Here is an 18,690-nt window from a genome sequence, read left to right as displayed (position 1 = left end):
AAAGTTCTTTATTGTCATAAATGACAAATGACCCACACTTGAATAGCGCCTGTCAGAGTAAGGACTCCAAAGCACTTTACACTACAGTGTATCATTCATCCATTCACACACTAATGGTGATGAGCTATGATGTATCCACAGCTACCCTGGGACGCACCATCAGAGGCGAGGCTAGCGAGCACGGGTGCCACCGGTCCCTCCGACCACCACCAGCAGGCAAGGTGGGTTAAGTGTCTTGTCCAAGGACACAACACCAGAGTTCTCAGTCCAGAGCCTGGATCGAACCTGCAAGCTTTCGATTACCGGACAACCCGCTCTACCTGTTGAGCTACTGCCTCGTAATATCTGAAGGTATAACAAAATCGAGGGTGCTCCCACTGAGTCAGCCACCTTGGAGTAAAACAAACAGATGGGGAAAACATGGTAAAACATAATTTACAAAATCCCATTTAAAAAGGTGCAACATAGGTAAAGACATGTAAAACAAACAAATACACCAGTAAAAAAGGTGAAACCTATGAAAGAAAGTGCAGATGGTTCAATAAAGAACTGAACTCTGGGGGGTGACCCTGCAACGTTTCCCTTCATGCATATTTAATAGTACATAATCTATGTGATAGGACCAAACATGTATTTCAGGTTTCTTTCAATCAGATTTACAGAAACGGCAGATTATATGTTATAGCTGAACGATTAACCCTGCAGTCACGCAGAGCTCTGACGTCAGATTACTAATTGGCTCAAGATTCTATTTTTGTTTATAACCTTTGCTGCAGTGAAACCCATATAAAGCACGGCCCGCTCATTTAACAGAGGGGAAATATACAGTTTTGTTGTAAAGTATTTTTAAAACGTGGTATTTTTTCCTCGAACAGCAGGAGTCACTGTTTAAATAATAAAACCATTGGGGAAGTTGTGAAAGCTAGATATAAACCTGAGAGGATGTTACCCTGCAGACTGGTGAGAGAATAGAAAAACTGAATATATTCTGTAGACGTGACTCCAGTTTGTCTGGAAATGTGAAAGTAATAGCGGGAAATCAGGTACGGGGAGGTTACCAGTCCGGCAACTGGGTGGATCCAGCAGACACTTGAGCCTGAGACTATACAGACCCCCTCCCCACACACACACGCACACGCACACGCACGCACACGCACACACACACACACACACACACACACACACACACACACACACACACACACACACACACACACACACAGGCCTTATCTGATCAAGGCTCACCAACCAGGTCTGCTGTCCCTTCCCATGGTATTTAGAGCAGCAGCCTCAGGTTTGAGAGGAAGACCGCTCTTTTGTTAAAGTTTCATTTTTATTCTAAAAAACTCTGATCTTGTCAATATTTTAAAAAAGCAAATATTTTAATTCTGTGTTACTTAATACGTCATCCAAATGTATAAAACCCGTTTTTACATATTGAACTAATTTATTTCTCAGGTGTTGATAATACTCAGGTGTTTGCTGTTGAATGAAGGTGTGAATAAACACACCACGTGCCAAGGAATAATCCAATCACCTGTTAGCTTGCAGGAGAGGGGCGTGATCTGTCCAAGCCAAGCTCCCCCCCTCCCGGGTGTGAACTCGCTCAAACAGCTGGTCCCTGAAGTCCGGAGGAGCTCTTAAACTAACTTTTCCGGGCTGCTGTCCAGTTTCACGGCGAGACCGCTCGTTTGTTTTCGGGCTTCATGATCGCAGATCCACAGGTGGTGTCAAACATGTCGCTAGCGGACCAGCTGTGGTGTCCCACCAGCGTCCAGGTAACGGTGCTCCAAGCCAGAGGGCTCAGGGTGAAAGGGAAGAGCGGCACCAATGACGCATACGCGCTCATGCAAGTCGGGAAGGAGAAGTTCCAGACATCAGTGGTGGAGAAAACCGTAGCTCCGGTGTGGAAGGAGGAGGCCACCTTCGAGCTGCCGCCGGTGCTGCAGGCAGGCGGAGGAGGACCGGAGCGCTGCATGCTGCACGTCCACGTCCAGCACCGAGCCCTGGTGGGTCCAGACAAGCAGCTGGGACAGGCTGCCATCAACCTGCTGCAGCTGAGCGAGGACACAACCCGCAACAAGACACAGTAAGTCCACCAAGACCAAATGGATCAGAAACAAAACATGAAGTCACAGCAGGAGTGTTTAAACACCCAGCAGGTGACTTGCAGCTGACTGACTTCCTAAACTTTACAACAAGCTGCAGCAGCTTTCTCTCCTCCCACCTGCAGCTCTGTTTCCCCCAGAAGTAACTGAAGTTTTACTCTGTAAACTTTTTCCTGATGGGTAAACGTTGAAATTCTGAGTTAATGAGCCAATGTTGATCAGAACCACCTGCTGCACCTTTGTGACCCCCTCAGAATCAAACTATAATCCCACTTTAAATGCTCAACAGCCCTTTTCAGCGTTTGTGAACAGAGCTGTGAATTATTTAATGTGAGACAACCCTGGTCAGCATTTTGAAGAGCTTTAAATGCGTCTGCTGATATTTTAGCAATGAGAGCTCAGCTCCATGCACCACTGCACAAGCCCGTTCTACCGGCTTGGACTTCTGATGGTTGCCCACTTGCACCGGTGCTGCTTGAGGGAGTTGTTTCCTTGGCAGCAACCCTCAAGGATGCCTAACAGCGTTACCTACATCAGCAAATGAATGCAGAAGGTGAAAAGATGACCCCCACATCCACCTACTTGACAGGAGACACTTCCTTCTAAACTTTACGGTAATTAAAAATTCCCTCCCAAACAGGAGCAACCATCTGAATTGATCAAATAATTAATCCACACCCTTGTTTGAGGTAATTGTTTAGTCTGAAAAGGATCAGATATGTTGGAGAGTCCAGCAGCAGGTTTTACAGGCCGTTCTGGTGCTGGTATCTGATCCTGCTAAAGAACGTTTTAGAATTTAGTATTTTCCTGAAAACGAAGTAAAGAGGATAAACAACTCGTTCTGAGGCATCATTTGCCTCTGTCAGAATCAAAATGTTTTAGCACTCCTGTATGCTGCTTTTGATGCAAAACTCAAATACTCAGGTGTGTATGGAACAAACTTATTTTGGTTTCCATAACCTGTCCCTTTATTAAAAACAACTCCTGGTTAATAACACAGAGAGCTAATCCAGCCATCACAAACGATTCCTGCTCCAGGCTTAGTGAATGTTTTCTATCCCTCTATAACCCAGAGCAGCTTGCTCACTCCTGCTTGTTTTACTTGATGTCTTGGGACAAATGCATGCAAAGCAAGGCTCTTATTTGTTCGTTATAATAAACTATTTCAACCAACTTGTGGTCAGATTGTTATCGACTGTTTACTAAGAGAAGACGCATGTAAAGGCAGCAGTAGCTCAGGAGCTGGAGCGGGTTGTCCAGTAATTGGAGAGTTGTAGGATCGATGCCGGCAGAGAATGCTGTTGTTGTGTCCTTGGGCAAGACACTTAACCCGCCCTGCCTGTTGGCACTGGTCTGAGGGGCCAGTGGCACTGGTGCTCGACAGCCTCGCCTCTGTCAGTGCACCCCACGGCAGCTGTGGCTACATTGTAGCGCATCCTGTGTGTGTGTGTGTGTGTGTGTGTGTGTGTGTGTGTGTGTGTGTGTGTGTGTGTGTGTGTGTGTGTGTGTGTGTGTGTGTGTGTGTGTGTGTGTGTGTGTGTGTGTGTGTGTGTGTGTGTGTGTGTGTGTGTGTGTGTGTGTGTGTGTGTGTGTGTACGACTGATTGTGTTGTAAAGTATCTGGGGGCGGGGGTTGTTGAACCCTAGAAGGCGCTATACAAATACTGGCCATTTTAAAATTACTGTAATTGTGATCTTCCTGTTTCAAAAGGTGAATGTAGTTAAAATAAAATGTTTGTTCACAAATGCTAATCAGGTTTGTTCGACTTTCGCCCGCAACTGTTTATACTTTTATTTTGAAAAGTGACACTTGTACTTGGTGAGCATGCATCCATGAGATTAACGTTTGGTTTTCGTTTGTAATTCAGATTCAGCCTCATGTGTGTTGATATTTTTCTGAGCTCAGTAAATTCACGTGCTGCGACGTTTCAGCCCCGCTTTGGCCTTGCATTCCTGACTGTTTTATCAACGAAAAACAAACACTGATGGCAACAGTGAAAGTCACGTAAGGTCAGGCTTTTTTTCTCCAGCATGTAAGCACTCAGCCTTGACTGATTACATTTACCAGAGGAGGTGGGGGTGTCCTTACATTATATAAGGGCAAGTAGAAGTTTTGCTTTGACTCTTCGGGGGGGGGGGGGGGTTCTCCAACTTCACAGAGAGAAAACTGAAGTCCTTGTTGACACATTTGTGCCTGAGGTGGTAGAAACTCTTGGTTTTATTGCTAAAAATATCTTCAGTTGGAATTTTGGTGGAATCTCGGCTCAGCTGTTGGACATTCTCGTCAAATAGGTTTACTCTTGCTTTTATCACCAAGAAGTTGTTCTGCTGCTCTCAGCTGAAAATAGTTCTACACGCATTTAATCCCCAGTTGTCTAGATTACTGTAACTCTTTGTCAGTTTGCCTCTCGATCTGACGGCTGCTTCAGAATGTTTCACTTCTCACACTGATTCACTGGTTTTGACTTGACGTTGTTAAAGTGGACATTTTATGCAAAAACATTCTTGTGCTTTCTTTTGTGCCACCATGTGGGTCTTTACCGCTTCTAAAAACAATCACAACGTCAAAAAACCCAGTTAATCCATTTTCTGTCCCTGTTTGCTTTCAGGATTTGTCTAAACACAAACTCTAGAAGTGGATTCCTGAACATCCTTTGTTTATTTTTGTGAAACCCCCCACCTCGCGCGCGCACACACACACACACCACTTCCTTTCCTCTCCCCCCTCCGTTTCATTTGTCTTCGTGTCTGTTGGGATTTACAACAGTCACACATATTTTTAATAAAGTTTTGGTATCAGGAGTAGCATTATAGCTAAATCTATAATGAGAAACTGTGAGGTTTGTCTTCTGAACTCGGACATCAATTCTGATTGCTTTATAGCCGGACAGGACAGGAAAAAAAATGTCTTAAACGAGCTGTTTCAAAAAGTCCCCGTCAGTGATGTCACAAACGGAGACAATACAATAAAACCACCTCTTGTCTGAAGGAGAGCTGCTGAAGGAACAGCGGCTCTCCTAAAGGATATCAGAGCTTCTCAGCTTATAGTAGTCTCGGCGGGGAAAGGGTGGGCGTGGCCAGCTCCAGCTCGTGTTCTTAAAGTGACGGAACCCTGAAACGGCTCCTTCTGGAAGGTGCTGTAACAGTCAAGAATAAAACCCAACAAAATTGAAAGAACTTCATAAACATGCTTTGTCATGTCCATAGGACTATGATAACTTGAGAAAAAGTCATGTGTCCTATCTTAGATCGGAGAACTTCTACATCCATACGTCCCCGCTGTGTCCCTGAGGACATGTGAGGATGTTCTGCTGGTAGTACATCAGTGACCTCCAGATTCTGAAACTCCCTCTGAGCTCCAGATATTCAGCCTTTTTGGTCTTTTTTTTTTTTTGTGAAGCACTTTATTATTAACTGAAGATGTAGACGCTTGGGTCGGTATTGTTTGAAAAGCTGCTCCGTTTTGCTTTCTAATAAGAGGACAGCTGATCTTTCAAGCTTTATTCTGAACCTTTTTGTTAGACTCATCATTCAACTTCAGCTCTGTGAACTCAAACATTACTCTTGTTATGACAACAAGCTAAGTTCATCTGTTGCTTCCCGGAAACAATCTTGGAGATCTAATTATGAAAGAAAACAAAAGATCAAGGCTCCAGATACAGATCTCATGTCAGGAATGGATTAATCATTGGTCTGCTGCAGCCACTGGAGTCCGTTTTCAGCTTTATTCTGTTTACTTGAGGCTGCTGCCCTCCTTTTGCCTTCTCCAACACACAGACACACCAAAACCTGGGCAATTTTAGACCTCAGTGTTATTTCTCTTACTCAGCTGTTCTCACACTAACAGCTGTGTTCTGCGATAAGAACGGCCCGAGTCACTCCGGGTATTGTGTTATCGCTAGTACAGGAAGGATGTGTGAAGAGAAAGTATGGTGACATATCCACACAATCTGGAGTTGGTAATGACCCTCCTGTCCAGCAGAATGTTAAGTTTCTACCAGAGTAGTGAGTTGAGTTTTGGAGCGTCTCCACTGCGTTAGTAAATGTCACTTCATCTCCTCCCGCTTTTGCAACTTCCCTCCTGATTTAACAGAAGGAACTTGGTTCTTCTCATTTTGACTTGTTGGGTGTGGTTTTTGAGGCTTGTGAGGTAGCGGGCCATAAAGTAGTAATGTTTTAGATTATTTTACTTTGTTTTAGATCCTCGGTCAGATTATTATACAATAAGGTTCTGAACGTTGGTGAATGACTCTACTTTAATACATGTTAAAGAGGAATATTTCTATAAGTTTATTGTGGGCTAAAAGACATTTTTTCCAGAAACATTTTTAAAAGTCTTTTTGTCCATCCTTTTCGTTTTGACCAAAAATGTAAGTTCTGACCCAATGAGGAATTATTTTAAATTATCATTGAGCTCATCTGTAGGCTACTTCTTTACCTTTTGGCTGTTCTAGAAACAATTAGAAAAATGTGCTTAAACTGCTTTTGTTCTTCAGTCTGCATTTGCATTCTGCAGTGAAGCACCAAGCCCAGTCGATCCCACCATGAGCTCGTGTGTGTGTGTGTGTGTGTGTGTGTGTGTGTGTGTGTGTGTGTGTGTGTGTGTGTGTGTGTGTGTGTGTGTGTGTGTGTGTGTGTGTGTGTGTGTGTGTGTGTGTGTGTGTGTGTGTGTGTGTGTGTGTGTGTGTGTGTGTGTGTGTGTGTGTGTGTGTGTGTGTGTGTGTGTGTGTGTGTGTGTGTGTGTGTGTGTGTGTGTGTTTGAACTCAACCAGATTTTTTATTTCAAACCTGATGAAAAGACATGAATAATCAGTCTTCATCAGAACACGATAGCCAGTTGTACAAGCTTCTCCAGGTATTATGGTTCCAGTTTGGTGCTTTAAAACACGATGACAAAATTAGACATGATTATAAGGAGCATACACTCTTACCTCCGCTTTATAACTGCAGAGACCTATAAAAGGACTCAAGTCCAGCAATTTACCAGCTTTTATTGGTGCAAAAGGTATGTTGGTACCACCTGCAATGGCCACTCCTAGGAACATTAGACACTTCAAAAAAAATATATAAATTTAGCAAAAAATAAAAACTTTTTGGTCCGTTATTTCATTAAAGCCTGAGTTTCCTTTTTATTACAGGCACAGGAGTTAAGTGCTTGCCCTGTAATCGAAAGGTTGCAGGTTCGAGCCCCGCTCAGTCTGTAGCTGTCATTGTGTCCGTAGACAAGACACTTAACCAACCCTGCCTGCTGATGGTGGTCGGAGGGACTGGTGGCACCTGTGTACGGCTGACTCACCTCTGTCGGTGTGCCCCAGAGCAGCTGTGTCTACAATGTAACTCATCACCAGGGTGTGAATGGGTGAATGACTGATTGTGTTGTAAAGCGCCTTGGGGGGTTCCATGACTCTAGAAGGTGCTATATCAAATACAGGCCATTTATCATTACAGTTTATAAGAATTGTGCATGACTTGACCAACACGGTTTAACGTTTGGTAGCAACACCGTATTTGAAAACTGGAGGCACCCCCAGGCAGTGAGCAAATTCACACAAAACGTTCACCTTCTAATCATTCTAGGAAATGCAATTGCAGGAAAACACTGCAAATGCATTTTCTTGTTTAGTTATTTATTCAAACTGTTGGCTTGTTTCTGTTGGGGTCTGCACAGTGTCCCCCCTCAAGCTGTCAGTCTGGCTCGTACGGCCGTTTTTCTGAACAAAATGCCAAAAATATTTGAATGTTTTGTTTTCTTGAACAAATCCACAGTAAAATAATATAATCTTAAGTAATTTACAATGTTCAATCCGGGCTGAATACGGAGAGACTTCAGCAACGTTTGAAGATTGTTGTAGAATGTGCTTTTGGAGCGAGGTCAAATATAAGATAACTTTTTCATGAAGGAGATAGCTGTCCAATAAGCAGGTTGAATCTCTGAAGGTCATCTAATCACCTCCCCAGCTTCGAGCACCAGGGTTGAGCAGCTGCTTGGCTGTTGAACATCAGGAGTTTGTAGTAATCTCACCACTCTTCTGTAATGCTGAATAAGTGGAAAGCAAAAGGAAATGATTAATCTGACAGACCAAGTTTTGGAGGGTAAAATAGAAGAAAAAGCAACAATATGAATATGGTTGTTGTAATCTGTTTTGGTATCGATATCTGTTACTGCACATTCTTGCATGGATATGGCTTGTTTTGGTCCAAATGTTCTACTTTTGTATTAAACTGTTGAAACAGATCAGGTTGTCCTTGCAGCACAAAAGAAATGTGGCTGCACATATGAAATAATCCTTCATTTCCATGACAAATGGTTGAAATAGCATTTAGCTGAAGCGCATTCATCAGACCCCATGAGGTAGTATTTATAATGCCGAGGCCTGGAAGTTGCAAATCTCATCTCGTTACTCATCAGTAAATGGGAGGTGTGGGAGCTTTGACAGCAGTGAACTATGCTGCATATTCCAGGAAAGGCGGTTTTCCTCCTCTGGTTTGTTTGTGCCACACATCTGAAGCATTCCTGAGGAAGAGAGGAGGATCCTAACAAAACAACTTCTGCAGGACAATAAGAGAAGAGCTGTGCACTCTGTAGTGGTGACGTCTCTGGAGGCTTGTTAACTGAGGGTTCACATACTATAAAATAACACATTTTAGAGAATGACACAAAGCGCCTGCAGCAGGTATTCAGGATGACTTTTTTTATTTGCTTGGCACACTTGCAGACACGGTGCCCCCTTCCTGACTTCCTCATTTCCTTTGGAATCCAGATTTCAGTCTGTTTTCTCACTGATGAGCTGTCCATTTTTTTTGTCTGATAAGCACATTTTATGCTGACTTTATGAAATGATTGTTGTCTTCCTTAGACCCTTTGAACAGAACCGTAACAGCTGCAGAAAGTTACGCCAATGCAGTTAAGGATTTTCAGTATTTTATGCAGGTTTTCATTTAGGTCAAGATCAGTATGTTAGTGTTGGTACAATGTCTTATTAGATATGGTAGTTTACATTAACACACACACACACACACACACACACACACACACACACACACACACACACACACACACACACACACACACACACACACACACACACACACACACACACACACACACACACACACACACACGCGCGCGCGCTGTACCAGTGTTTGTAAGGTAAAGGTGGAGGAGATTTGCGCTCCATGAGAACCAAAGGCTAATCTCCTTAGATTGAAAACAAACCCCCTTTCTCTCTGTCTGGGACAGGATTTACGTCCAGAGTCAACAAGAGTAAATGTGCAACGACCAAGTTCACTGAGAAACAATTTTTGTACTAGTTCATTTTTAAATATGATCAATCTGAGTTTAGCATGCAGGCTGAATGCATCCTCTACCCCAATTTCCAGCATTAGCCACTGATTATTAAATAGACGGGGAACTCTTGTGGGCCATTCCCATCTGTACCGGGTCGGCCTGGGCCGGGTAGCCTAGGTTGTTTACATATCTGGGTGGCCTGGTATTTTTCCGGGCCAACCAAGGCTCATTCTCAGCCCTCTTCTCGAGGGGGTCTGCTTCAGGCCGACCAGGGCCAACACACCCACTGCTGACAGCAAATTCACACCTTCCATTAGAGCAAGCCTCTGATTGGTGGGTAGAATCAGCCCACATGGGCTTAAGACAAGGATGTGTGGAATCAACCGGGCCAGGCTGGGGCCGACTGGGGCTACCCGGCCCGGGCCGACCCGGTACAGATGGGAATGGCCCATTGGATTACAAGTCAGTAAATTCTACGTCACATTGGAAATTGGCATTCGTGGAATCACCCATCTCAACTCACGACGTGGAAGGATGTTTTGGGTTTAGCGTCCAGGAAACCACAGATAACATCTCTGCTAGTTAAAGCTAACTGTTAGCATTAGCAACTCCACCACATGGCAGAGCTCCTCCAGGCTTGAGTTATTTGTGGAGATCAAACATCAACGTTGCGAAGCAAAGTCTGTGGTAGTTACGTTGTTGGTAGCCAATCACAGGAGAGATGTCTGAATATCAGGAAATAGGACTCCAAATCTCGCAGTCTTCTGCTCCCCACTCCTCCAGCTAACTCCTCTCTGAAACTAGAGCACCAGAGCTCTTTCCTCACAGAGATCGACTCACAAGGTGTTCCTTTAATTCTAGAGGTCGCTGCAAATGTGTTAAACAAGTAAACTTAGTCTTTAGGTCTAAGAAAATTACATAACATTCATCTAGATCAAGCAAATGAAAGTTTTCCACAAATAAATGAAATCACCGTATTCTGATTTCCAGTTGACCTTTTTGTCTAATGTGTCCAACAGGTGGTTTAAGTTACTGGACAAGACTGGCAAAGCAGACAAAGACCGAGGAGAGGTTCTTCTGGACATCCAGTTCATGAAAAACGACATGACCGCCAGCATGTTTGACCTTTCTACGGCAGGAAAATCCCGCTCACGTCTGGGAAAGTTCAAGGACAAAGTCCGTGGCAAGAAAAAGGAATCCGAGCCTCCTGTTGTGCCATCTTTAACTCAGATTCTGACGGACAGTGAGGAGGAGGAGGAGGCAGCAAATGGGGATGCTGAGGGGAAGGGCAAGGACAAAAAGTCAAAGAAACTCAAGATGAAGTCGTTATTTGCTCCCAAGTCCAACCTGCAGAGGAATATGTCTCAGTCCATGTCAGTTCTGCCTGCCAAAAACTCCCCTCTGAGTGGGAGCCAGTCATCTGGGCTGAATGTGGAGGCCTCCGAAGGTCAGAGCCTTTATTGTTGTTTTTTCTAAACTTGCATCATTGCATACTAACTTCTCCATGTGCTTTCAGGTAAAAAGAAGTTCAAGTTCTCGATGCATAAACGCTCTGGTAGCTCAAGCAACAAAAATGTGCTCTCTGGTAGTCAAAAGCAAACTCCTGCAGAGCAGAGCAACCTGTGCATCAACGGGAGTCACGTTTACTGTGAAGAGCCGCTGCCCCGAACGTCCCGCATCGGCTCCAATTTCAGCCTGGCGAGTTCAGGTCACGGGTCGATGGAGGACGTTCCCGAAAGCTCTCCGCCTTCTGGAGATTCACTCGAAGCAGTGAAGGAGTACTCTCCATGGATGGAGGAGGGAGAGGAGGATGAAGGTGAAGATCAACATGGAAGGGATGGTGTGGATGAGTCAAATGAGGAAGAGGAAGAAATGATTAAAATGGAAGAGAAGAGGAGAGAACAGGAGGCGTTAAGGAGACAACAAGAGGAGATGGAGAGGTTGGCTGAAGAGAAGCTCAGACGAGAGGAAGAGGAAAGAATAAAAATTCAAAGAGAAGAAGAGAGGAAAAGAGAGGAAGAGAAGAAAAGGGAAAAGGAGCTGGAGAACATGAGAAGACGAGAAGAAGAGAGAGCGGCTGAGGAAGAGAGGGTTAAAAGGGAGGAAGAAGAGCGAATTCGGGAAGAGAAGTTGAAACAAGAGGAGGAGGAGAGACAGAAAAGGGACGAAGAGCAGAAAATACTGGAACAAAAGATGAGACTTGAGAAAGAAAGAGAACTTCAAGAAGAAATGATTAGGAGGGAGGAAGAGAAGGCTCTAGAGAAGAAGAGGCAAGAAGAAGAGTACAAGTTAGCGGAGGAAAATAGATTGAAAGAAGAAAGTATTAGAAGGGAGGAAGAAAGGGCTGAGGAGGAGAGAAGGCAACAAGAGGAGCTTATGAAAAAACTGGAGGAAGAGAAGGCAAGGAGAGAAAGGGAAGAATATGAGAGGTTAGAAGAAAGGAGAATGGAAGAAGAAAAAATTAGACAGGTGGAGAAGGAAAGGATAGAGGAAGAGAAAAGAACAAGAGAGCGGGAGGAGAGGAGGAAAAAAGAGGAAGAGATGCTGAGAAGGCAAGAGCTACAGAGATTAGCAGAGGAGAAGTTGAGACAAGAGGAAGAAGAAAGAAGGGTTAAAGCGGAGAAGGCAGAAAGGGAGGCAGAGGAGGAACTGAGACGAGAGGAAGAGGAGAGAATTAAAAAGGAACAGATTAAGAGAGATGAGGAGAAAAGGAGAGAGGAGGAAGAGGAGAGGGCAAGAAAGGAAAAGGAAGAAAACGAAAGAGCAGAGGAGATGAGACGTAAGGAAGAGGAAAAGAGGAGAAAGGAGGAAGAGGAGAGAATTAAAAAGGAACAGATAAAGAGAGATGAGGAGAAAATGAGAGAGGAGGAAGAGGAGAGGGCAAGAAAGGAAAAGGAAGAAAACGAAAGAGCAGAGGAGATGAGACGTAAGGAAGAGGAAAAAAGGAGAAAGGAGGAAGAGGAAAGGATTAAGATGGAGAGAGCTGAAAGAGAAAGGATAGAGGAATCAAGGAAGCTGGAGAAGGAAATAAAAATAGATCAAGAACAAAGAGCTGCAGAGAAAACATCCCAAAAACCCAAACCTGCAGAGATCGCCTCCAACCAGTTTGAGGACTTCTCTCCTCCTGAACCTCACGGCCTCACGGATAAAGATGAAACTGTTCTGAGGTCAGTTCAGGTCACATGTATCCACACGCCCGCGGTAAAACTGAGATTTTAGTAAATTGTGGCCTTTGCCCTCTTGCAATTTAACCTTCCCCTCACCCCCATCCTAACCTTAACCCACTTGTGCATGCAAAGTTGTGTTTCTTGTTGTATCTTTCCTTTCAAACACGGTTAATGGGAAATTTGGAAAAAGAAACTGGGTTAAAGTTAGGTTGGGGGTGAGGTAAAATCGCTACAGGTTAGAGGTTAATTGTTAGTGAAATATCCGTTTTACTATGGGTATCTGAAAGCGACGCTCTGGCACAGCGCGTCACTATCCTGTGCGTTGAGAGCCCCTGTGTGTCAGGAGGCAACGCTTGGTCACCCTTTGTCAGTTTCAGCCGCTTCTGGTGTGAGAATGTGATCCACTAGATCCACTAGATAGGGCTGCACGATATTAGGAAAACCTGCGATATTCGATAACAGTGCTTAATATTGCAATATCGATATTACTCACGATAAATGAACAAATACTAAAGTATGCAGTGTTGATGTCGTCTGGCGTGTGACGTCTGCTCTCGGTTCAAAGCAAACAAAAACTAATGCATGAATTCCATTACAACATAACATTTTTATTGCAAAAATATGCAGCTGCACCTGCTACTGTATTAGCAGCAAAACAACAAACTACATGCATGCAGTTTCTCAGTGACTTTAAAACATCAGCACCACCATAAAACTTTTTCTGATGCCCCAAACACAGAAAAACATCCCTTACTAGGGTTTTTAGAATAAATAGTTTAAATGTTAAATAATAGTTAACATCACTTAAATGCAACAGCAAATTCTCTCATTGCTACTGAGCATTTTCTCCACTTATGTGGTTATGATATAAGGCTATTGCTGCAATTGGGAAGTGAACTGTGCTGGGCCAAACTAGGAGAATATTAAGATTTTCTGAGGGAAAGAGAAAAACAATTGTCTACATTTCAGAAGAGGAACTGGCAAAAAAAAAAAAACTACATGGAAAATATGTGAAAACGTTTGTTTTTAACCCCAAATTGAACAAGTTTACCTAGATCCTAAAAAGCAGCTCAGATGATGAAACTGCAACTATGATTCTGATAACAAGCTAACAAATTGAAGTAGCTCCTCTTAAGATAACTGGCTAGCAGAGCTTCTGACTGACAGTTTATGTGCAGCAGCAAATCAACTATCCTGATTAACAAGGTTATAAAAGCTCATAAATGAAAAATCACTTTGATGTGTGGGGGAACTTTTCCAGGCCCTCTTTAGCAGGGTGGGACTGGGAGGAGAGTGCTGTAGCCTTTTAGCTGGAAGCTAACCGGAGCCTGGGGCTAACGGTGGGTTGGTTTACCGGCACGTGTTGGAGTCAGCCCGGTTATTATCAGCTGCTTAACGACACCGAGCGGACTCACGTCCATGTTTGAAAGCAGCGCTGATTCCAGAAACCTCAGCACAAAGTGCGTTCGTTAATCTGAGCCAGCATGACGAACAAGGGAAGCGAGTGGCAGTGGAAAACGGAGCGGAGATGGTGGAATTTTGGGGTAAGGGTCTACGTAGGGGCGGGCGTATTACGTGAACGGACCCATCTGATTGGCCGCATATCAGAAGGGCTACATTTGATTGGTCAAATAATACTTCCGCGTAAAAAACAGAGCTGGTTTACAAAAAGTTGATGTATGACACGGATGGAAATGTTTGAACCAAACATTTATCACCGTTTTTGACATGCTTTTCGATGGGCCTATCGCACGTCCTGTTATTGCGATGACTGTAATTTTTCGATATATTGTGCAGCCCTAATAATTAATATTATTGACTCGTAATATTAATATACATTTTACTTTGAAATTTGAACCAATCTCTTCCACATTATGGAAGTTTCCCACAAAATGTACAGATGCTAACGTTTTTCAGGACCGCACAAAAAGATCTTTTTAAAATAAACAACTAAAAATATGGAACAGCAGTTCTACTCCAAGCCCCTCCCAGATGTCGGAGTTTCTCAGGTTATAGCAGCTTGGGTGGGTGGGCATGGCCAGCTCCAGTTTGTTTTCTTAAAATAAGAGTCCTGAAACGGCTCATTCTGGAAGGTACTGAAAATGTCGAGAATAAAACAGCTGAAACTGCTTCATGTGTGGGGATTTAGTGCAAAGAACTTCATAAACCTTTTTGTGTCGACTCTGAACCTATTATAACTTAAAGTAGCGTCCCAGAGTTTTCCCCTTTCAGAAATGATGTATGATTTTTCAGAAATCCCAAAGTGATTGTCTCTATGTACTGTGATGTAATATAAGCAATACGTCTTTATTTATTTATTTTGCTAAGCACGCCCCCTGCCCCACAGAGCTCCGTGCAATAGGAAACTAAGCGCCGACCAGAACTAACCAAAAGCGTTAGACTACTGCTTACCTGCTTTAAATTTAACCTCGGCTGATGCAGAGTTGGATTTTTCACGGACAAGATGGTCTTTAAAATATAAATATATGAAAACACAACATGACATGAGTATGTTTTAACTCTGTCAGCTGCATAAGCACATTTATAAACAGAAACTTGAAATCGCCATCTAACAAAACAAAACAAAAAACAGCTCTAGAGATTATTTGTTATGGTTGTCAGCCACTAGATGGTGCCATTGGATAAAAGAATTACTCTGGAAAGAGAATTAAAGTCTTTCTGGAGTATTTCTCTTTTTCGATAGCACCATCTAGTGGTTGACAAGCATATGAAACAAATAATCTCTCGCTCTGTTTTTAAGATGGAAATTTCACGTTTCTTGTTAACTGGCTTATGTAGCTGACAAACGGAGCCAAAGCACGTTGTTTCACAAGTATTCTTATGTCATGTTGTGTTTTCACATATTTATATTTTACAAACTTACTTGTCCGTAAAAAGTTCATCAACTCTGCATCAGCCGAGCGAGGTATCCCTTAAATTTAAAGCAGGTAAGCGGTAGTCTAACACTATCTGGTCGGCGCTCAGTTTCCTATTGCACGGAGCTCTGCGGGGCAGGGCGTGTGCTTGGCAAAAACAATAAAATAAAATAACGTTTCCTGTAAGGAATCCAGCAGTGTCGAACACTGAAAACATTTTCAAATGATTATTTCTGATTATAATCAGTCACTGAGTTATTCATGCAGGCTGAACATGAAAATAGTCTCCTACACCCATCTCCTGCATGGACTCACCCATCTTGACTTGCGACGAGCAAGGCTGATGCAGACAATGTCCCAACTAGTAGAAGCTAACCATTAGCATTAGCAACACCACCACAGAAAGACTCCTCCAGGCTTGAGTTATTTGTGGAGAAGAAACATCAATGTTGAAAGTCAGTGATAGTCGCGTTGTAGTTATCCTAGTCGAGGCAAATCTCAGGAAATAAGACTCCAAATCCTGTTCTGCCACTCTGAAGCAGCAGACTGTAGCGTCTCCGTACTGATGCAGGCGTTGCTGGGGTTTTTTGCCCCGAGTACAGCTTGCAAGGCATTCATTCCTGCTAAACTATTGATAGAACCTTTAAGAAAAAATGTTATTTGCTGCCTTTCAAGTGATGGAGACAGATTTTGTTTTTGCAGGAAAGTTTTTTGCTTTTAATCATTTCTCATTTTTCTTGTCACCTCATCAACCTTTGAGGAAGTCCTAGCAGCAAGAAGTGTTCCTGGGTCAGATTTCATTAAAGCCAACCTGCCTACATTATCTGCTACAAACCTGCAAATAAATTGTTGCAGATAAATTTGAATGCTTAATGAAAAATATTAAGAATGATTTACATGAAGAGTGTTATCTAAATGTTTTTAGGGCCGTTCCTCACCACTTCTCTCTGAAAGGTTGCAGAAATCTAACACCAGCATGAAAACTGCATGACTCAGTGCTTACGTGTCTGAGTGCAAACTGGACTCATTGTTCAGTCGTGCCTTGGAGTCTCAAGCTAACAAGTTGAAAAGAGAAGTTTTTATTGAAGATATTAAGGTTGTTTTGCCTTTTCAAAACAGATTCAAACAAACTGTGTCTCCTTTAAATGTGGCTCAAGTTTTTACTTCTTTTCAATATTTATTCCAGCTACTTTTTGATAAATCACAACTGAGGCTCTTCTTTTAGCTAGATTTATTTTCTTTCGACAGAATTCTCAACATCGCTTTGGAAAGCTTTTTAATTAAAAGCTGAAGTTTGCCCACCCGTCATGTAGTGTGTCTTCTTTCCAGATGTCAGCCGGAGGTGTCGTCAGCAAGGAGCGGCGCCGTTTCTGCTGATGAAACGGACCTGATTAAAACCCAGTGGGAAAAGAGACTGGCTCCTCAGCCTCCGGGAAGGAATCCATCAGAGACGCAGATACAGAACGAGGATGATACACGACATCTGTCAGGAGTTAACAAGCAAAGTAAAGAAAAAGACATCAAAACTGTCAGCGTTCCTCCTCAGCGCTCGATGCAGATGATCACCCCGCTGAATAGGTCTCCCGAAGATGTAGAGAACGTCCCGAGTGAGCCGCAGAACAACCACGCTAAAGCAACCAAACACGGCAAACGTCCTGCTCCATCCAGACCTCCTCCTGGTGGAGACGAGCCGCCATCTAAACCTCGCAGAGATGTGTCGCAGACGAAACGAGTGGGAACTCCTCAGAGCTTAAACCCGTTTGAGGATGATGAGCTCACAGATGATGCAACGACTCACGGGCCTCCTGCTGGGTCACAAACTGCAAACAAAGACGATGCTTCTCAGGCAAAAATCAAATCCTCAAAGGTGGCTCGAGCTCCTGCACCTCCGGCTCTAAGTGAAGCTCGATATGATAAAGGCGACGCACAGCCAAGGGTCAAAGGTCATGTGCAGGCCCAGGAGAGTTCATACAAGGAAACTGAGCAGAATAAGATGGTGGCAGGTGTGAAGGAGGAGGAGCCTCCTGTAAAGTCACGCAGGTAAGACCATTAATTGTGTTTACAGTCGGGGTAACGTTTATTAATGGACTAAAGTCCTCATGTCTTTATCACAAATGTTGTAAATGAAAATTTCTATAGACTCTGATGGTTGCGTGTTTGCAGAATTTCACAATAAAGGTCTTTATTTAGTTTGAGTTGCAGATTGCTGTACTCCCGCTGCATTTGTTTACCCCTCATCCCCCTAATTCTCAAAACCCACTTCCTGTCAATCGCCTGTCATTGCAGACGTCTAACAGTAAAGCCTCTTAATCCTCTGGAGCAACAGCAGCCCACCTCACTTGTTCAGGAGGAAAATTGCAGATCCACTGGATCGGTCCACACTGGAGATCAGTGCAACTCAAAGGTACCTGCTTTCTTTATTTAAACTAAATTCTAGATGTAACCTTGTGCGCTGATGAAATGTCCGTCTGATCTGCTCCTTCAGGTCGAGGCAGTGATCACAGGTCCGTACTCTCAGCTGACTCAGGAGGAACTGATCTCCATGGTGCTGAAACAGGAGAAGCAGCTCTCCGAGAGGGAAAAAAAGATATCGGAGCTGGAGCGGTACATTGACAACCTGTTGGTGCGTGTCATCGAGGAGCAGCCGAGTATCCTCATGTCTTTGAGTGCTCTAAAGTAGGCTTCCCAAAGTAGATGGTCTGACGGTATTCACTACATTTTCTCATCAAAACTTCACTTTCAAACTCTGAACTCATCAGAGGAGGTCCGGAGTCTGTGAAGGAGTTTGGATGTTGAGATGGACGAATCTACAACCGAATCAAAGAGTAAAGATGAAAATGAATGACGATTGAGCTGCTTTTAGTTTAATAAATAACGTGATGGTCCTAAACTATCTGTATTTGTGAGTCCATGGCTTTATTGTGCAGCATAAAGTTGTCAGGCTTGTTATATTTGTATCTGAGGATTACGGTCAAACTTTGCACTCATACAATTTGATGTCAACTGTTGATTCTGATTCTAAAATGCACTTTAATCATTTTTCACTAATTACATGATGAACATGATTTTACTGTACTGACTTTACTGATTCAACTGCTTTATTTGTTTAATAAAATGAAATAAACTAATGAGTTTTTTATGTTTAACACAAACATGCATTCCCTCTTTGAATGGCCAATTTTCTAGAGGAAACGCCATAAAATGTTAAACTTTGCATCTGAAGGGTATCTTCAAAATGCGCAGATGTAAAAT

The 18,690-nt window shown here is 43.3% G+C and overlaps 1 protein-coding gene across 1 annotated transcript; it reads left to right on the top strand.

Annotated features, from left to right (window-relative positions):
* The first annotated feature begins 1,560 nt into the window (after window positions 1-1,560).
* Window positions 1,561-18,566, top strand: rab11fip1b (RAB11 family interacting protein 1 (class I) b). The gene is made up of 6 exons (XM_054744294.2): window positions 1,561-2,089; window positions 10,415-10,842; window positions 10,912-12,562; window positions 16,768-17,478; window positions 17,725-17,842; window positions 17,924-18,566. The coding sequence occupies exons 1-6, from the start codon at window positions 1,707-1,709 to the stop codon at window positions 18,116-18,118; spliced, it is 3,486 nt and encodes a 1,161-aa protein (XP_054600269.2). The 5' UTR covers window positions 1,561-1,706; the 3' UTR covers window positions 18,119-18,566.
* The last annotated feature ends 124 nt before the right edge of the window (window positions 18,567-18,690 follow it).

The sequence above is a fragment of the Nothobranchius furzeri genome, chromosome 6 (assembly GCF_043380555.1).
Source record: "Nothobranchius furzeri strain GRZ-AD chromosome 6, NfurGRZ-RIMD1, whole genome shotgun sequence".
Taxonomy (NCBI): Eukaryota; Metazoa; Chordata; class Actinopteri; order Cyprinodontiformes; family Nothobranchiidae; genus Nothobranchius; species Nothobranchius furzeri.
This window is presented reverse-complemented; position numbering and strand designations above follow the sequence as displayed.